Source organism: Anoplopoma fimbria, chromosome 14, assembly GCF_027596085.1.
Source record: "Anoplopoma fimbria isolate UVic2021 breed Golden Eagle Sablefish chromosome 14, Afim_UVic_2022, whole genome shotgun sequence".
NCBI lineage: Eukaryota > Metazoa > Chordata > Actinopteri > Perciformes > Anoplopomatidae > Anoplopoma > Anoplopoma fimbria.
This window is the reverse complement of record NC_072462.1, coordinates 4,123,663-4,141,592: the sequence shown is the minus strand read 5'-3', so window position 1 is coordinate 4,141,592 and position 17,930 is coordinate 4,123,663. Positions and strand designations below refer to the sequence as shown.

The window sequence follows — 17,930 nt, the reverse complement described above, 5'->3', positions numbered from 1 at the left end:
CATTTACTGGCCAGCAGGTAAAGTTAGACATCAGTGTTGTCGGTGCTTAAATGTGTTTCTTTGTTTTGCATTTTTAATTGTTTTTGCAATGTTCAGGTCCTCCAGTCACCCTGAGTATTTAATCATCTTCAGTGCCTGATCACGTGAAGTGACTGGCCTTGTTCCTTGAAGTAAGACGTCTGATATAACTGAGGAAATTTCCTCGAGTGTCTCCTCTGTTCCTCCCTCTGAAAACACTATTTTTCTCAGTCCTTTTTCTCAGTCTTTGTCTCTTGTGATGGGGGTAGAAATTACTCCTCACACTCCTCAGCACTCCGTCAAAATAGTAGAAATGATCGTACTCGTCATCATTGAGGAGATTGTCGTTCTGGTCTCTGATGTCTTCGTTCTCCTGCTCTCCTGTTTCCTTAAGTGCGTCTGTGGAGAACGTCTTTGATCCCGTTCCTGCAGATCTCTCCATGCAGTGTTTCCACCCGGCCTCAGTGCGATGTATTAAACCTCTGCAGAGCGGCGTATTGTCATCCGTAGTCTGTGGAGGAGAACTTTTCATCAGTACGTTTAATGCTGAGAAATGTGAACAATGTAAAAGTGACACATCTCATGGTACATTACATTTTTTGAATTAGTAAATGAGGATTTGAAGAAATTATGTCATATATCTAGTGGCCCATTATTTGCAATGCAACATTTTTTGCCCTCAAAGAACAATAATTGATTGGGTAAAAAAGGTATTTCCAGTAATTTGCCTATTTCTCTTGTTGGATTACATTGTTTTCTCTTCCTTTCAGCATTATCAGTTTTAATTCCCTTCAGATTCCCCCTGCTGTTGGATAGATCCATCTCTTTGTTGTATTTTGCACATTTTTCTGTGTAATTAAATCCCAATTTCCTTCAGTTTATCTACCTTGAATCAGAAGTTCAACATTTTGGGAAATACAATTATTGGCTCTCTGATTTGAGACTTAAAATAATTTATTGATGCCATTAACTGTAAGGCTTCTGTAAGCAGCTAATTAGCTTATCCTAGCAAACTGGAAACAGGAAATATCCAGCAAGCAGCCTATCTAAAAGCTCACTAATTAACACCTCTTGTAAATACATTAAAAAAACAATCGTTTTATTGGTTGGGGTTAAGTACCAAACCGCTTTATTGGCTCAGAGCAGACTTGGGGAAGTTACTGTGTCTTGCCAAGAAGTTCCTACACTTTGTTTTCCCTAGAGATTAAACAATTAAGATATAAACGTGTTAATTAATTAATTGTGCTGGACAATTTTGTCAGCTGTTTCCACTCTTTGTGCTAAGCTAAGCTAATTAGATAAACTTACAGATATGAGAGCCGAATCGATTATCTTGAGGTAAAATGAAAAACTATTCCTTTAATTTGTCCAGAATCTTCATATAAATCTGGTAGTGCAACTTGACTTACTCTTTGAAGCGTGTCTGTAGCTTGTTCTGTGATTGTTGTTAAAGGTTTTGCAAATGTAAAAGAGTTGACTTTTGGGTCATTTTGGACTTCTCTCCTGTCCGATTCTGCTCTGGTTGTCTCTGCCGGGACGTCCTGTCTCATCCTGAGGCCGAAGAAGGACTTTTCAATCTGAGCTTCTGTATTCCCAGTTGTACATTTTATAAATCTCGGCTCAGTCTCAGTGTTTGTTTTCCTTGGGGTCTCCGTACTTGTCGGTCCGTCTTCCTTCTGTGTGCCTTGATTGAAGACTTCCGTACTTGATGTTGTCTCTTTTATCTCCATGTTTACTGTAGTCGTCTCCGCTTTTGCAGTTTCTCTCTCCATCATTTTGAGTGATGGAGGTGTAGGTATGACTGATTCTTCTGAAGTCACATTTTCCTCTTGTTTAGCATGATTTATGCCCATATTTTCACGAGACGAATTATAAGCCTCTGTGTGTGCATTTCTCTCATCTTGTTCTTTGACCTGTTCCTCAGTATTTACAGAGGAAGACACTGTAGTTACTCTAGCTCTCCTTTCTGCTGGTTTTATATCCATTCTCTCTGTTCTATCCGGCACATACATTTCTAATGAAAACAGGCTTTCTTTCAAGCTCTCTGGATCAATATTAAAGCTCTCCTTTATGACTTTGGTCATGGGTGGGGGGTCATGCAGCAACTTTATGGGTGTTTTTACTGTTTTCCATCCAGTGTCTGTGTTCAGACACTTTGATGGTTCTGTTTGTGTCTCCCTCTCTGCGTCTGGAAGGAATAACATGATTAAGACTTCTTTCCCCGCTTCAGTAAACACTTGTTTGGTATCAACATCGCTATTATCTGTCTTATGTGTAAAGGCTGCCCGGAGGATGTATGCTAATCTTTTCTGGTTTCCATTTGCGTTAGTGTTTGTTTGTGATCGTCCTGTTTCTCTTTCTCCCTCTTGGCGTCGCGACTCTGCTCTGTTTGTGATGATCTCCCCTTTGAAATCCACTTTATTATCATCCTGAGTAGCCTTTATCTTGGACTGCGGTCTATGAATGGATTCTGTCTCCTCTCTGGATACCAACAAGAGTTTCCTCTCAACATAAAATCCATCATCATCATCATACACACTAGATGCAGCTTTTAAAGGATGTTGCTTCAGAGTTCTTTTTTGCAACAAGTTCAAGTTCAAATGTTTATTTTTCTCAATAGTTCTGGCTGCTATTCTCTGTATCTCTAACTGTGATGTATTGGAGCTTTTCATCGCAGAGCTGCCAGAGTGCAGAGCAGCAGCTTGGTGAACGTCACGTTGATGGACTGCAGCTTTTCCGTCGTCCTTCATGTGAACTTTAATGTCCATCGCCCGCCGTGCGCTGTCTTTTAGTCTTTTTTGTGGTTGTGCAATCTGCTCTCTGGATATTTTTTCAATGTTCATTGCTGATCTTGTTCGCCCGGCTTTAAAACAGCAGGAAATAATCAAAGTTGTAGCAACGCAGTATCTCTTTGTCAGCATTTTCTGCATTTGAAAAATGCTGTCGGGTGCCCAGCTCTTGGATTTCTCCAGTAGGAAAGCCTGGAAATGGTGGCCTGAGGCAGCAGAGTGATGATGCAGTGTCCATGAATGAGGGCGATCTTTTATTATGTCCATGGCATTATGGCTGGTTTCACTAATAACATTCAGCGCTGGTAGAGTCGCTGACCTCAGCAGAAATACTGGAACTCTTTTTCCCTTTCCATGAAGGAGAGAAGCGACCTGGAGTGAAAGGAGAGGAAGATAGAGATGGCTATAAAACTGCCACCGAGTCAAATGCATGAGCCGTTAGATTTAAAAAAGACAGCCATTTAAAGTACACTACTCCATTCATGTGAACATTTTTTAGCCCCGCCTGCAGCTTGACATTAGCATAATGTCATTAAGCTAATCCATCATTGACTTTGGTCCAGGCTAACTGACTTAATAAGCTTTTCAACTGGCGCCATCATCAGGTCAAAATTGATGATGGCGCCACAGGTCAAAATTATAGCTCCTCCAACACTCAGGTTTATGACCAAATATCTGCAAAACTAAGGACATTCCCATCAGCCTCAGCTGCACTTCATGTTTAAAGCTAATTAGCAACTGTTAATATGCTATGACAATGACCTAGTAGGGTGACAATGGTGAACATTCAACCAGCTAGCACGTTAACGTTGTTATTGTGAGCGTACCAGCATGCTGACGTTAGCATTTAGCTCAAAGCACTAGCTTCTAGCATGGCTGTGAAATGGTTTCTAAAGCACGGAGTGACATTTTTAAACTTGTAATGGTTCTTTTTTAAGCGCTTTGGTGCGTCTCCTCTGTGTGCAACTTTTTTTTTTAACGGCATGTGGTTCCCTCGGCACACTGCTCAACTACACACACTGTCAACCATGCAGCACTCATTGATATCTGGGTTTAATGGTGGGGAAAGCTCAGAGGGAGTTATTCACATTTCTGCAACTGTTGCAGTCACTCTTTCAGTAACTTTTTCCCTTTAAGTCTGTCGAAACCAGGAGATTTATAAAATGCTTTTCATTCGGAGTAATCTTCTTTCTAAGGTCTCCCAAGTTCTCAAAGGTCTTTTCTGCCCTAAAGCTTGAGAAAGGGAGTTTCAGAGTGTCTCCTTGCTCTCCCAAAAGATATTCTGAACAGGTGCAAAAAACATGCTGCGTGTCAGATATTCTAAATATCAACAGCTGTTTAATTAGCACCAAAATAAACATGGGTGTTTTTGTTTGTGCATTGATCATTTCTATGCTTTTCGTTAGTGTAATTTTGAGGACCCTTTATTGTGACAATCCCACCTGTTATGCTGATAATTCATGCAGCAGAACAGAGAAACTGGTAAGAATAAATAATGTGCTCATGGAAGATGTGCAGTGGCAATAGTTAAAATCATAATTCAGCACCTCAGCAGGGTATGTAACAGGGAAGAAGCCATTTTGTTGATAAAGTTCAGAAATATATAGCATTATAGCTTTTTCATTACTTTTTGAACTAACAATAATACTGACATAAGCATACCAGAGCTGGGATATGATTCCTATGGATTATTCCTGTAAATTCCTGATGAGACAAACTGCATCCGTTATCGTCATGGACCTTGTGTGTCCAGTAAAAGTGGGCGGTCCTCTGTCTGTGCTGCAAGGCAACACACACACACTTTCTCAGGATACACATGCATTGGTGTTCAATTTGGGTCCTTAGTATCTCCAGTCCTAAAGGAGTCATCTGAATCATTCTTCTGCAGAAGCTCCATTGGTAGTAATCCATGATCCAGTCCCCGTCTCCTGGGGGGCTCAGGTCAGAGACAAGCAGGGACACGAGCAGCAGCCACGGCCTCATTGTGCTGAGAATGAGCGCTGGGAAGGCGGCATGAACCCGACAGGAACGCTGTTATCTTTACTGCAGCTTTCTAGTCTCACTTTGAATATGCAAACCATGCTCTATCGCACAATGTGCAGTAATTACAAAGAGGCAACTTTCTATCACTTTCACAAGGGTAGTTTAATTTTCTTCCTCATGAGTTATGTTGCTTTTCACCTCAGATTTCACCCGTTGTTTTTTTTGTATAATGTTCATAAGGACAGTCTAAATACTTGTCCTATCATACCATACTACATTTCGGAGTTAAAGATACGTTAACTGATATTCTTCTTATTGTCTACAAATACCATGAAAACACTTGAAACCAACAATGACTTAATCCCACAAACAAGTATTGTCTCTGAATTCAAAGCCAAATATGTGAATATATATTCCTCTGTGCCATATGTCTCCATTGTTGTCCCAATACTAGATACTAGGTCTTCCTTCATTAAAATGAACATGGGAACTTTATTTTGTTTTGAGCCGATCCTGCGTACACGGAAGGGAAATATTTACATTTTCTATGCCTCTGCATTATTCTTGTGAACAGGATATATCTCAGGAAGGCTTGGAGAGAATTTTCTCAAATTTTGCACAAACATCCTCACGGATTAGAATTTGTTTGAACAAATCAATGACAATGACAAAAACACCAGATATTAATATACTTTTAATGTCTCTTCACTGACAAAAATGCTGGTCGCTAGATGTAAAAGACACCACCTTGGCCCTGCTCTTTTAAAGCAGGTGCGCATATATACAGTTTATATTGCCCTACCCTAAATGTGTTAAAGGTTTTTGCATGTTATCAGATTTTGTCCATAAAACACACACTGTTGAGGTCAGGAATACAGCCACAGTGAATTATTGTCACCTTGCCTTCGGTGAAGTAGCAGGTAAGAATTAAGTCTTCTTTTTATCCAAACTAGACAGGAAGAAATGAGTAAAATGATAGCTAAACTTGTTTTGTTAACTAATCTGGATTAGGTACAAATTAGTTCATGTGTCTCCTTGAATGTAGAGAAGAAAGAACTTTGTGCTCTCAGAAAGCATGTACATTTTGAACGGCTCACACAAAACTAAAAGAACAAGTAGATTTATTAACAACGGAAACTGTGGCAACATTATAGCCAATGTCTTTCTATTCCCATTGATGTACTGTATAAATCTATCAAATGTCAGAGTGGATGGGGTTATGTGCATAATGAAAAACTAAACCGATGATGTCACATTGAACTCTAAAGACAGTCATGGCTGTAAAATAATAAAATTCAAATGTTTTATTTGGTTGCATGCAGGTAAAATGAAGGTTGGAAAATGAATGCTTAGTAGCTGCTAAAAGGCTAGGGTGTAATGAAGAATGGTGATTAGAGAGAAAAATAGGAATTAGAAGTATGAAATATGAAAGATACAAAGCTTAAAGTTTAAGTGATAAAGCATTAAAATCTGGGAGTAAAGTGTAAATTGGCCTGCTGGTATTTTTTAGTACATAAAATTGTTATATGTCCATAAATATATTTTTTTTCTTACAGCCTAAAGCTAAAACCTGCAGATCTGACCCGTCGTAGAAGTCACAACAGACGTCACGCAATGGGAAACCTCGTCAACACTGCGTGCCAGATGAGCAACTACAGCAAAAGGAATGTTCGAGTGTTCGTCACGGAGAAGGCCGTGGAGCTCGACACCTTCATCGCCTCCCAGTCCGGAGGCCAGGACAAGATCTCGTCCGTGCTCCCTGGAGACAAGAAGTTCATCTTCAGGAAAGACGTCCAAGGCGTCCGCGTGCTGGCCTCTCAGACCCAGCAAGTGCCCTGGGAGGCTGATCGCTTTCTGTCCGTCTTCGTGGAGGATGAGGACGATGAAAACATCTGTTTCAAGCAAATCATGCACAACATGGCTCTGAGTGCTCCGATTACCGTGCTGCTTTATGATGTGTAGATGAACATCTTTGTTCATGTGTTCACCACTCTCTGTGCTGCTGTCACAAGCAAGTCTAAATAAAGTTCTTAATCTAACCATACATTGAGTGTTTTATGGAATTCTGTTAACATGACATAAATATCTTGATGCCTTCCCAGCTTCACGGACCTCCTGCCTCTCTTTTTGTCATTACGAGGTGAAATCAGGTTACACGTGTCGTTTGGCGTCTCTCTCGTTGCGTGACTGGCCCTCTGTGATCATCTGCTTCGGTCTGGGTCTCAGGATTGTTGCTAAACAGTGGAGGCTTTTATTCCTGCTGGAGGTCTGTGCAATATTAGATGACATGCAAAGAAGGTCCCTCTCACACACATGGTTGTTTTGAAAAAGAAAAAATATTGAAATAAATCATAGTACCTTGCAAAAACAATGCATGTGACCCAGCGTGTTGTATCTGCATGAGAGGAAGTGATATAACACATGCTTGTGGTGGCTCATGTTTATTACAAGTCATCAATGAAACATTGTCAAGGTGGGAGAAAGCAAACCAAATCTCACTTTAAAATGGTGGAGTTTTATATGATTGAATGCATAATAATATTTTTTTAAAAGCTTGACATCCCCAGATCTCTTTCTTAAATTCTGTGCTACATATAAATATGCCTTACAAATACTTTTATGTTACAGTCAGGCTACTTTGTGATAAATTTCCAGATCCAGAGTCCGTGGCAAATCAACATGACCAAGCAAAAAAGCGAGTTATGTTGTGAAAGCTTTTTTTGTGTGTAATTGTTACAGTTTTCTTTGTCACAAGCCTCCAACAAACCAGACCTCATCCAACTTAAACCATTCCTCCCCTAACCACAAGACTTATTCAACATCACAAACACTTCCTGACGCAGGCTCCGAAGATGATCTGTTGTGTCTGAATGGACGTGAGATCAAATGCGGAACAACGGGAGGTTTGATGGTATGGTTTTGGTTTGAGAGGGACCAATCTTAAGGTACAAAGAGAGTAAAGAAACAGGATGAATATTAAGGAGAGAGACTCACGACATGGACAGTTTGTTTTTTAAAAGCTAGTTTCAGAGGAAGGACATGTAATTGTAAAAAAATGTTTTAGATATTGTTCTTTGTTTATTGAGCAGTGGTTGAATAAGTAAGTACAACTACGCAAGTACTGTACTTAAGAACAATTTTCAGGTACTTACTTTACTTTCATTTCACTCGTCTTCATACTTCTACTTCACTTCAATCCAGAGGTAAATATCACTCTTTTTACTGCATATCCTTTAGTTACTAGTTACTAATTCAGGCTTAAACTACTACTCTACTAAATCTACTAAAATCTAATTATTTTCAAGTTATTTTAGTCTGTAATTGACACAATTACCATATTGAAGTATTTTCTGAAATCATCATTCATTTTTCACAATTGTAAAGCATTATTCATTATTGTAAAATGTTTCATGAAAGGCTGCATGCAATACTCTAACTGAACTAACAGATATTTTTTACGAAAAAGTGTTTTTATTTAGTTAGGCCAGAATTGTCATTATAAGATTGGAGATTTTGTATTGTTAGAGATTAACCTCAACTAAATAAAATGCAACTGAACACATCAGTAACAATAATCTAGTAATATCATATGTATTTGACACTATGTAGAAGGCTTTTCTTCAGTATTTTTGCTTTTGCTACTTCTTTATTATAATTTCACTGTGATTAATGGCTTAATTTAATATTTTCTACTCATGACAGTACATTGTGTGCTGCTTATTCATCGTGCTCACCTCCCTCCTGAACTCACAGATATGAGTCCGTCTGTGTTTTTCTGGGTCACCTACGTGCCGTGTCTGTGTTTGGGCCTGCTCTGTCTGCTCTTTGTGAGCTTCTGGAGCTCACACTGGCACGGTGGCTTCTCCTGGGACGGCTCAGCTCTGCAGTTCAACTGGCATCCTGTCCTCATGGTGGCTGGACTGGTGGTTCTGTATGGCAATGGTGAGTTAATGCACCGTAGTAATGAGGTTGTTGTTGTTGTTGTTGTTTTTTAAGACAATGCAGTAGGTATACACTTGGTTCAAACACATTGTACTAAAACAATTCTGAATGAAAGAGAGTTCCAGCAGTTGATCTTCATTAAGTTAAATTATTATATAAGTCGTCTCAGCTTAAATTATTTTTCACTGCGGCTGACTGAGCTCGGAGGTATTTTCTCTCAGTAAAACTGATTAAAGCTGGTGGATTTTGTTATTAATTTAGTTTTGCATAATAATACCCAGAAAACTTAAATAAATCTATGCATAAATTGAACTCGTGAAACTCTTCACTTGAGTGCATCAACTAAATGATTAAAACATAACATGTAAGTGAAAATAACTGTTAATAAATGCACCGTTTACATCATTTATTTCTGGACTCTGTGTGTGCAGCGGTTCTTGTGTTTCGCATGCCGTTCACCTGGAAGCAGAAGAAGAACACCTGGAAGCTGGTGCACGCCGGCCTGATGCTCCTGGCTCTGCTCCTGTCCGTCCTGGGCCTGTGTGCCGTGTTCGACTACCACAGATCCTTACAAATCCCCGACATGTACTCTCTGCACAGCTGGGTGGGCATCTGTACTGTGATCATGTTTGCATTCCAGGTAAGGATTAAAGGGAATGAGTTATACTAAATCTACTAGAGGAAACTGTGAGAAAACGCTAAGAATTACCTTTTTTTGTCATTTCTGCTTCTAGTGGGTTCTTGGTCTGGCCGGCTTCTTGCTTCCTTGTTCTCCGCTGCCGTTCCGCAGCAACCTGAAACCCGTCCACATCTGGATGGGTAAAGCCATCTTGATCCTCAGTCTGACCTCTTGCATCAGTGGTATCACCGAGAACCTGTTCTTTTCTCTGTAAGTGCTCAGATATCCAGCAGATGGCGACACAATGTCTTCTTTTTTTCAACAGGAAACAGCCAAAACCACATGCAATCTTACATTAACATTAACAAAAGCATGACACAGGAGTATTATAAATCAATATGCCAATAAAGAACATGAACCATATAAGAAATCTAACTTGTTAACTTAATTTCTCCATCTGCTGTAGAGATGGAGTCAGTGGTGAACCTTACAGCTCACTGCCTGCAGAGGCAAAGTTTGCAAACTCCCTGGGGATCCTCATTGTGGCCTTTGTTTTGGTCGTCTTTGGCATCCTGTCCAAAAACAGCTGGCAGCGGCCGGAATCAGAAAATGAAAGTATTCCTGTGAGTATGGATGACATAACAGGGATCATATTATTGTCCTGAATTACATGTTGACATATGGCACATTTAATAAGTTGCTGGAACAAAGCTAACATGTCACTGGGATAGAATGTCTTGTTTTGTTCTGCCAATATTCAGTTATATTAGTTGTGCTTCCAGTTTTCATAATTGGTTCATTCTGTATCTGTGCTTTAACACTCTGAGTGAGATAATAATCTAAACATAATTTTAATTACAGCTTCTACTCAGTGAAAACAGCACATGAAAACACTGCAGGAAGACATCCATGTGCCATGGAGAACACACAGTATGCAGGTTTTCATTCCAACAAGACGAAAACATTGTATTTCCATGATTAACATGCTTACAAAGGCAAAAGGAAAAAGAAAATGTTGTTTAATAATTGATTTATGACTTTCAATATTGTTTTAATGTTGTTTGAAGTTTTCTTGAAAGTACCAGTATTCCCAGAATCCTTGTAGTTTGCAGTATTCAAGGTAGAACGATTTAAAAATATACATATTTCATAGATTATTTGTTCTTCTTTATAACTAATTCATGATGACCTATGTTACTAATTTAGTGAATCTTTATTTTCTCTTATACAGAGCTGAGTTAAGTTGAATTAAGACAGAAATGCATGTTCAGTACCTTTGTGACAGCTTTACAAAAATGCTTGTATGTCTAATGTTCACACTCTACCTTATGATTTGTTTGAGAGGTTGAAACAATATGAAATGAAAAATGGGAATTGAATAAACTGAAGAGTAATAACCACATGAGGGAATTTCAAGGTGCAATTCATTTGGTTTGGTCAACACCTTCTTCTTCTTCTTCTTCTTCTTCTTCTTCTTCTTCTTCTTCTTCTTCTTCTTCTTCTTCTTCTTCTTCTTTCATTTTAATCTTGTTCAGGAGATTCTTCAGCAGCTCATTCAACGAAACAAAAAATACAAGCGCCAAAATTAATAAATAACAAACCTCTGAAAAGTATGAAGCTACAAAAAGCATTAAAAGAAGTAATACACAAAGACTTTACTGGTAACTCTGAATTAATTTGGTAATATAGTTATTGTGGTATGGTATTAACAATGTAAAAATGTTTAGGAGACTCAGCAGTGTATTTTCAGAAGTCACTTATGTAACTAAACTGAGCGTTGTTATGTCCGAATGTATTACAGGCCCAGACCACTAGAGGTCAACACAGCACAGCAGTAACTCATCAGTATATAGTAGGGACATGATAGTTTGTCTTCAATCTCCTTAGGTTTAGGCAATAAAGCCAATTGGTTTGTTTAAGGAAAATATCAAAGTTTGGATTAATATTTACTGTTTCTGTCAAAACTTCTCAGATTTGCATGAAGTAGATTCATATTGGGGTATGAAGTGCAAAACAGTATGCAGTTAGAAATAAAAGTCCAACAATAATGAAGATGTTAGATAATATGCATAGGAAATAGCAGTATTTTCCCCTCACTGGACAACCAACATCTTTTATTCTGGCCACTTTCTCTGTTGTAATAAATAATATAAATGGTGTAAATGTGTCTGTTGTGGAACTTTCTCTAAACACAAATATATGTGGAGAAAGAAAAAAAGAAAAAACAATAAATAAATTAAAATTCTCTCCAGAGCCTTCATATCTCGTTGCTTTATATTGATATTGTAAATAAATTCATTTATTGAGCACTAATTTGAAAAGAAAAAACGCAGTTCTGTGTCTCTGATTGAACCGATTCAAGGAAAATATCAAAGTTTGGATTAATATTTACTGTTTCTGTCAAAACTTCTCAGATTTGCATGAAGTAGAAACATCTTTTAGTCTAGCCACTTTCTTTGTTGTAATAAATAACAAATAATATAAATGGTGTAAATGTGTCTGTTGTGGAGAAAGAAGAGATGTGGAGAAAGAAAAAAAGAAATTAAAATTCTCTCCAGAGCCTTCATATCTCGTTGTTCTGTGTCTCTGTTTGAACCGATTCAAGGAAAATATCAAGTCTGGCCACTTTCTATGTTGTAATAAATAATATAAATAATATAAATGGTGTAAATGTGTCTGTTGTGGAGAAAGAAGAGATGTGGAGAAAGAAAAAAATAAATTAAAATGATCTCCAGAGCCTTCATATCTCCTTGCTTTATATTGATATTGTAAATAAATTAATAAAAAATAAAAAAAAAGATTCACAATGGAGTTAAAAATAAAAGTCCAACAATAGTGAGGTGGGTTAGTTAATATGCATAAATAACAATATTTCTTTTATTCTGGCCACTTTCTTTTTTGTAATAAATAACATAAATGGTGTAAATGTGTCTGTTGTGGAGAAAGAAGAGATGTGGAGAAAGAAAATAGGAAAAAACAATAAATAAATTAAAATTCTCTCCAGAGCCATCATATCTCGTTGCTTTATATTGATATTAAAAATAAATACATTTATTGACCTCTAATTTGGGTTAGTTAATATGCATAAATAACAATATTTTTTTATTCTGGCCACTTTCTTTTTTGTAATAAATAACATAAATGGTGTAAATGTGTCTGTTGTGGAGAAATAAGAGATGTGGAGAAAGAAAAAATAAATTAAAATAATCTCCAGAGCCTTCATATCTCCTTGCTTTATATTGATATTGTAAATAAATTAATTAAAAAAATGATTCACAATGGAGTTCAACAATAGTGAGGTGGGTTAGTTAATATGCATAAATAACAATATTTTCCCCTCACTGGACAACAGACAGCTTTTATTCTGGCCACTTTCTTTGTTGTAATAAATAATAAATAACATAAATGGTGTAAATGTGTCTGTTGTGGAGAAAGAAGAGATGTATAATAAATAAATTAAAATTCTTTCCAGAGCCGTCATATCTCCTTTCTTTATATTGATATTGTAAATAAATTAATAAAAAAAATAAAAATAAATGTATGAACCGATTTCCACCTATATCTTCTTATTCAAACTACTTCCTGTAGCCGTCTACGTGGATCACGTAACCCCCCCTCCTCCTCCCTCCCACCCGGAGCGTTTTTTCAACTTCCGGTGACGCGACTGTCTCTTTCTACGGCTCTGCGCGTCGCCAGTCTGCCAGCCTGGTGTGTCTGAAGAGAGAGAAAAAAACCCGGATGTAAGTGCTGCTCCAGGCCCGTGACAGACCGACACCGACAGACAGAGAGTCTCCACTTCACTCGGACACCTTTGGCCAGGTAGAGAACGGGTAAACGTCATTTGCAATATATATATATACAAACATAAAAACCCATTTTATATGTGTCAAAGGCAGCGTGACGTCAGCGCGTTCACGAGGTTTCTTTATCCGCAGTACGAGCAAGATGGAGTGCGAGTGGAAGCCCGACGAGCAGGGTCTCCAGCAGATCCTGCAGCTGCTGAAGGAGTCCCAGTCCCCCGACACGTCCACGCAGAGATCCGTCCAGCAAGTATCCTTTTTTCCTTTTGTGTGTGTTGTGTGTGTTGCAACGAGCCCTGGTGACGTCAGCAGAGAGCACGTCGTCGTCTCGTGCATGAGTTGCTCGTGCATTAATGGGATTTTGAGATTGATGTGTTTTTTTTGCAAGTCTGAAATCCTGCATTGTGCAAAAAAAAACAGCAGTCACTCACAATCTTTTTTTGTTTTTAGCTTATAGAAGAATATGCAATTCATTTTGATATTCGTGCATATCACACTTGTGTTTTATGTATAATTCTACATACAAAAAGTAACAATTATGTAATGTTTTTTTTTATTAATGATGAGGTCATGATGCATGCAAGATTCAAAATATATGTCAGGCTGTTACACTAAATCATAAATGCACAAGGGTCCAATTCTCTAGTTGCAGGACAATAGGGGGAAAAAAGACATTACATGCATGCAAGATTCAAAAGAAATGTCAGGCTGTTACACTAAATCATAAATGCACAAGGGTCCAAAAATGTGCAATTCTCTAGTTGCAAGAAAAAAAAAAACCCAGCTGTCACTCACAATCTAACACTGTTTTTTTTGTTTTTTTTCAGCTTATAGAAAAATATGCAATTCATTTTGATATTCATGCATATCACACAAGATTCAAAATATATGTCAGGCTGTTACACTAAATCATAAATGCACAAGGGTTCAATTCTCTAGTTGCAGGACAATAGGGGGAAAAAGACATTACATTACATTATTACATTACAGTCATTTAGCAGACGCTTTTATCCACAGCGACTTACAATAAGTGTATTCAACATAGGTATTCAAGAGAACTACTAGTCACCAGAAGTCATAAGTGCATCTCCTTTCTTAAACAAGCATCTAAAAGCATAAACCAGCTACAAAGTCTGAAAGTCTGAAATCCTGCATTGTGCACAAAAAAAAACCCCCAGCTGTCACTCACAATCTAACACTGTTTTGTTTTTTTGTTTTTTTAGCTTATAGAAGAATATGCAATTCATTTTGATATTCATGCATATTGTGTTTTATGTATAATTCTACATAAAAAAAAGTAACAATTATGTAATGATGAGGTCATGATGCATGCAAGATTCAAAAGAAATGTCAGGCTGTTACACTAAATAATGCCTGCTTTTCATAAATGCACAAGGGTCCAAAAATGTGCAATTCTCTAGTTGCAGGACAATAGGGGGAAAAAAGACATTTGAGTCTATTCAATAATAATAGTTACATTACATTACAGTCATTTAGTTGATATCTGATTCAGATACATCCTCTGACAAACCTGATTTACTGAGCATCAAACACGAATGAGAAACCTGGATGCTGCTCCATTCTTTTTACACTTGCTATGTCACATTTGAGAGCGCATTTGTCCACTCTTAAAGCTAAAATATATCTACATTACATTACAGTCATTTAGCAGACGCTTTTATCCAAAGCGACTTACAATAAGTGTATTCAACATAGGTATTCAAGAGAACTACTAGTCCATCCAAGTGCATTTCCTTTCTTAAACAAGCATCTAAAAGCATAAACCAGCTGCAAAGTCTGAAAGTCTGAAATCCTGCATTGTGCACAAAATAAAACCCCCAGCTGTCACTCACAATCTAACACTGTTTTTTTTTCAGCTTATAGAAAAATATGCAATTCATTTTGATATTCATGCATATCACCAAAAAAAGTAACAATTATGTCATGTTTTTTTTTTATTAATGATGAGGTCATGATGCATGCAAGATTCAAAATATATGTCAGGCTGTTACACTAAATAATGCCTGCTTTTCATAAATGCACAAGGGTCCAAAAATGTGCAATTCTCTTGTTGCAGGACAATGGGGGGAAAAAAAGACATTTGAGTCTATTCAATAATAATAGTTGATATCTGATTCAGATACATCCTCTGACAAACCTGATTTACTGAGCATCAAACACGAATGAGAAACCTGGATGCTGCTCCATTCTTTTTACACTTGCTATGTCACATTTGAGAGCGCATTTGTCCACTCTTAAAGCTAAAATATATCTACCTTACATTACATTACATTACAGTCATTTAGCAGACGCTTTTATCCAAAGCGACTTACAATAAGTGTATTCAACATAGGTATTCAAGAGAACTACTAGTCACCAGAAGTCATAAGTGCATCTCCTTTCTTAAACAAGCATCTAAAAGCATAAACCAGAGCAAAAGTACAGTGCAGAAACAAACTAATACGAATACAAGAAGTGCAACAAACTAATAAGATTACAATAAGTGCTAAGTGGAAGGCTCAGGGTAGTACTTCTTGAAGAGGTGAGTTTTCAGCCTGCGCCGAAAGAGACATTTGGGTCTATTCAAATAATAGGTTATAGTTGATATCTGATTCATATAAATCCTCTGACAAACCTGATTTACTGAGCATCAGTAAATCAGGTTTGCAATAAAAATACACTGTGCAATTATAGTTATAATAGTTTTCTGTCTGTATTTATAATATTTCAGTTATTGTGGATTCTTTACTGTTTTTATTGCTTATTTATAATACTTGTTTTTTTATCTTGTTTTTCTTTTACTATGTCTCTTGTTTTGCACTATAACCTATGCTGCTGTAATCCTGTAAATTTCCCCGCTGCGGGACTAATAAAGGATTATCTTATTTTATCTTATCTTAAACACAAATGAGAAACCTGGATGCAACTCCATTCTTTTTCACATTTGAGAGAGCATTTGTCCACTCTTAAAACTAAAATATATCTAAAGAGCTATGTGGAAGATGTGCTTGTATCTATCTAACATTTATATAAATAATAATAATAATAAATCTGCACTGTCTGCACGCTGATCTTAAATGATTTGCTTATGTAACGCTTCATATGCGGCGCATCATTAACTCATAGACAACCCGCTGTTCTAGCCCTAAATACGCCATCTGTCTGAGTACTTACAGTGTTCTGTCCCGTCGTATGACATATTTATGACCCCCCCCTTTACAGCCATACACCCTGTCCCCTCACACACACACACACACACACACATACACACAGCATTATACTACTACATTGCACCACCACATGAACTTCTGCCTTTTCTACATATCTTCAGGTGAAAATAATCAGTTTTTTACCATTATTACCATGTTATAGATTGCAGTGCTCCTAACCTTTAAACATGCCATACATACATTTAGCAACTTGTCTTCCTCAACCACTTTTCCCCAGAGACTTGAGCAGCTCAACCAGTATCCAGACTTTAACAACTATTTGATATTTGTTCTGACAAAGTTAAAATCAGAAGGTAAGCGCTCTGTCTGTCTGTTTCTATGTCTTGTTCTGTTGCACTCTCTGTACTGTGTTCCTGGATCATCCGATTGTACTGGACGGAGTGAACGTCAGACATGTCACTTTCATGTAACTGCTGAGAGACAGGTCTGTTTGGCCGTGACTCGGGTGACCCGATGGCATCTTTGCCACAGAGATGATGTGGCACTCTGAATATGGGTCACTCTAATTTTAAACCTAATTCCTGGCACCACTCAACTCTTGGCTTGACTGCTTTGCACGGTAGATGAACGAAATGTTAAGTGGTGTTAAGACAGTCTAGGATGCCGTTGCACTACTGCTCTTAGTACAAATGCAACAAGACACAAATGTTTAGAAATGAGTTCAATAATAAGTCCAGTTAGTTACCAATTTACACAATTTTCTTAATTGTCTTTTCTCCACCCCGTCCCCCAAGATGAACCCACGCGGTCCCTGAGTGGGCTGATACTGAAGAACAATGTGAAAGCCCACTATCAGAACTTCCCTAATGGCGTGTCTGATTTCATCAAGAGCGAGTGCCTCCAAAACATCGGAGACTCCTCTCCCCTCATCCGGGCCACCGTAGGTAAGTGGAATGTAATCGCTTTATAAGATTCTGCAATAATTGATCACTCGTCGTTTCTGGGGTGTTCCTATCTACAAAGGAAAAATATCCAGTTTTTCCGGGATGTAGCTTGCAGTATCTGTCCATTGTAGTTATCTGTATATTTGTTTATTTGCTGACACAACACACTGTCACATTGATGCTACAGCTGCGTACATCAATTATTGGGGCAATGTCAATTATTTGCAGTAGATATAGACACAGCAGGGTAATGGATTGTGAGCATACCTTTTAAATATATTACTTATTAGTCATAAATACTTAATTACTTCCGGCTGATATTGAACAGATATTGATATCCTGACGTACATGTAACTTGAGATTGAGTTTCCTTTATATATATATTAGATGTTATTTCATTATTTTTGTAGGACAGGAATAGAAATGTTGCGTCATGTGTATCATTCCTTATTAGAGCAGGCCCCTGAACACAACACCTCTTTCATGAATATATGCTAAACAGCCTTATTAGCACGGAGAGCAGAACTCATCAGCATGTTTGAGGCCAGCTTTTGATGTCTCAGCTCTCAGTCACGTACGACACATTTACAGATGAATCACGGTTGTTTTCAATCGTCTCCGTTTGATTAACGATGCAGAAACAAGCTGACATCTCCACATGTTTA

At 37.7% G+C, this 17,930-nt stretch overlaps 2 protein-coding genes across 5 annotated transcripts in view; both read left to right on the top strand.

Annotated features, from left to right (window-relative positions):
- tnpo1 (transportin 1) overlaps window positions 1-17,930 on the top strand; it is a 74,647-nt gene that overhangs the window by 35,409 nt on the left and 21,308 nt on the right. For 2 of the 4 annotated variants that reach the window (XM_054612365.1, XM_054612364.1), the window contains exons 1-4: window positions 13,069-13,170; window positions 13,287-13,401; window positions 16,599-16,674; window positions 17,116-17,265. In XM_054612365.1, the coding sequence (XP_054468340.1) occupies window positions 13,297-13,401; window positions 16,599-16,674; window positions 17,116-17,265 (331 nt within the window). In that variant the 5' untranslated portion in view covers window positions 13,069-13,170; window positions 13,287-13,296. Of the gene's footprint in view, window positions 1-13,068; window positions 13,182-13,286; window positions 13,402-16,598; window positions 16,675-17,115; window positions 17,266-17,930 lie in introns of those variants that run through there. The other 2 variants (XM_054612362.1, XM_054612363.1) reach the window with 2 other exon arrangements.
- On the top strand, window positions 8,546-10,588 carry LOC129102755 (lysosomal membrane ascorbate-dependent ferrireductase CYB561A3-like). Its single transcript, XM_054613024.1, has 5 exons — window positions 8,546-8,732; window positions 9,164-9,372; window positions 9,467-9,621; window positions 9,818-9,974; window positions 10,583-10,588. The coding sequence occupies exons 1-5, from the start codon at window positions 8,546-8,548 to the stop codon at window positions 10,586-10,588; spliced, it is 714 nt and encodes a 237-aa protein (XP_054468999.1).

What these genes read in the sequence shown, in the direction of transcription:
- LOC129102755 (XM_054613024.1), top strand. Translation starts at nt 8,546, where the DNA reads ATGAGTCCGTCTGTGTTTTTCTGGGTCACCTACGTGCCGTGTCTGTGT. An exon ending in GGTGGTTCTGTATGGCAATG is followed by an intron (nt 8,733 to 9,163) that starts GTGAGTTAATGC and finishes CTGTGTGTGCAG; the next exon opens with CGGTTCTTGTGTTTCGCATG. An exon ending in GAGAACCTGTTCTTTTCTCT is followed by an intron (nt 9,622 to 9,817) that starts GTAAGTGCTCAG and finishes CATCTGCTGTAG; the next exon opens with AGATGGAGTCAGTGGTGAAC.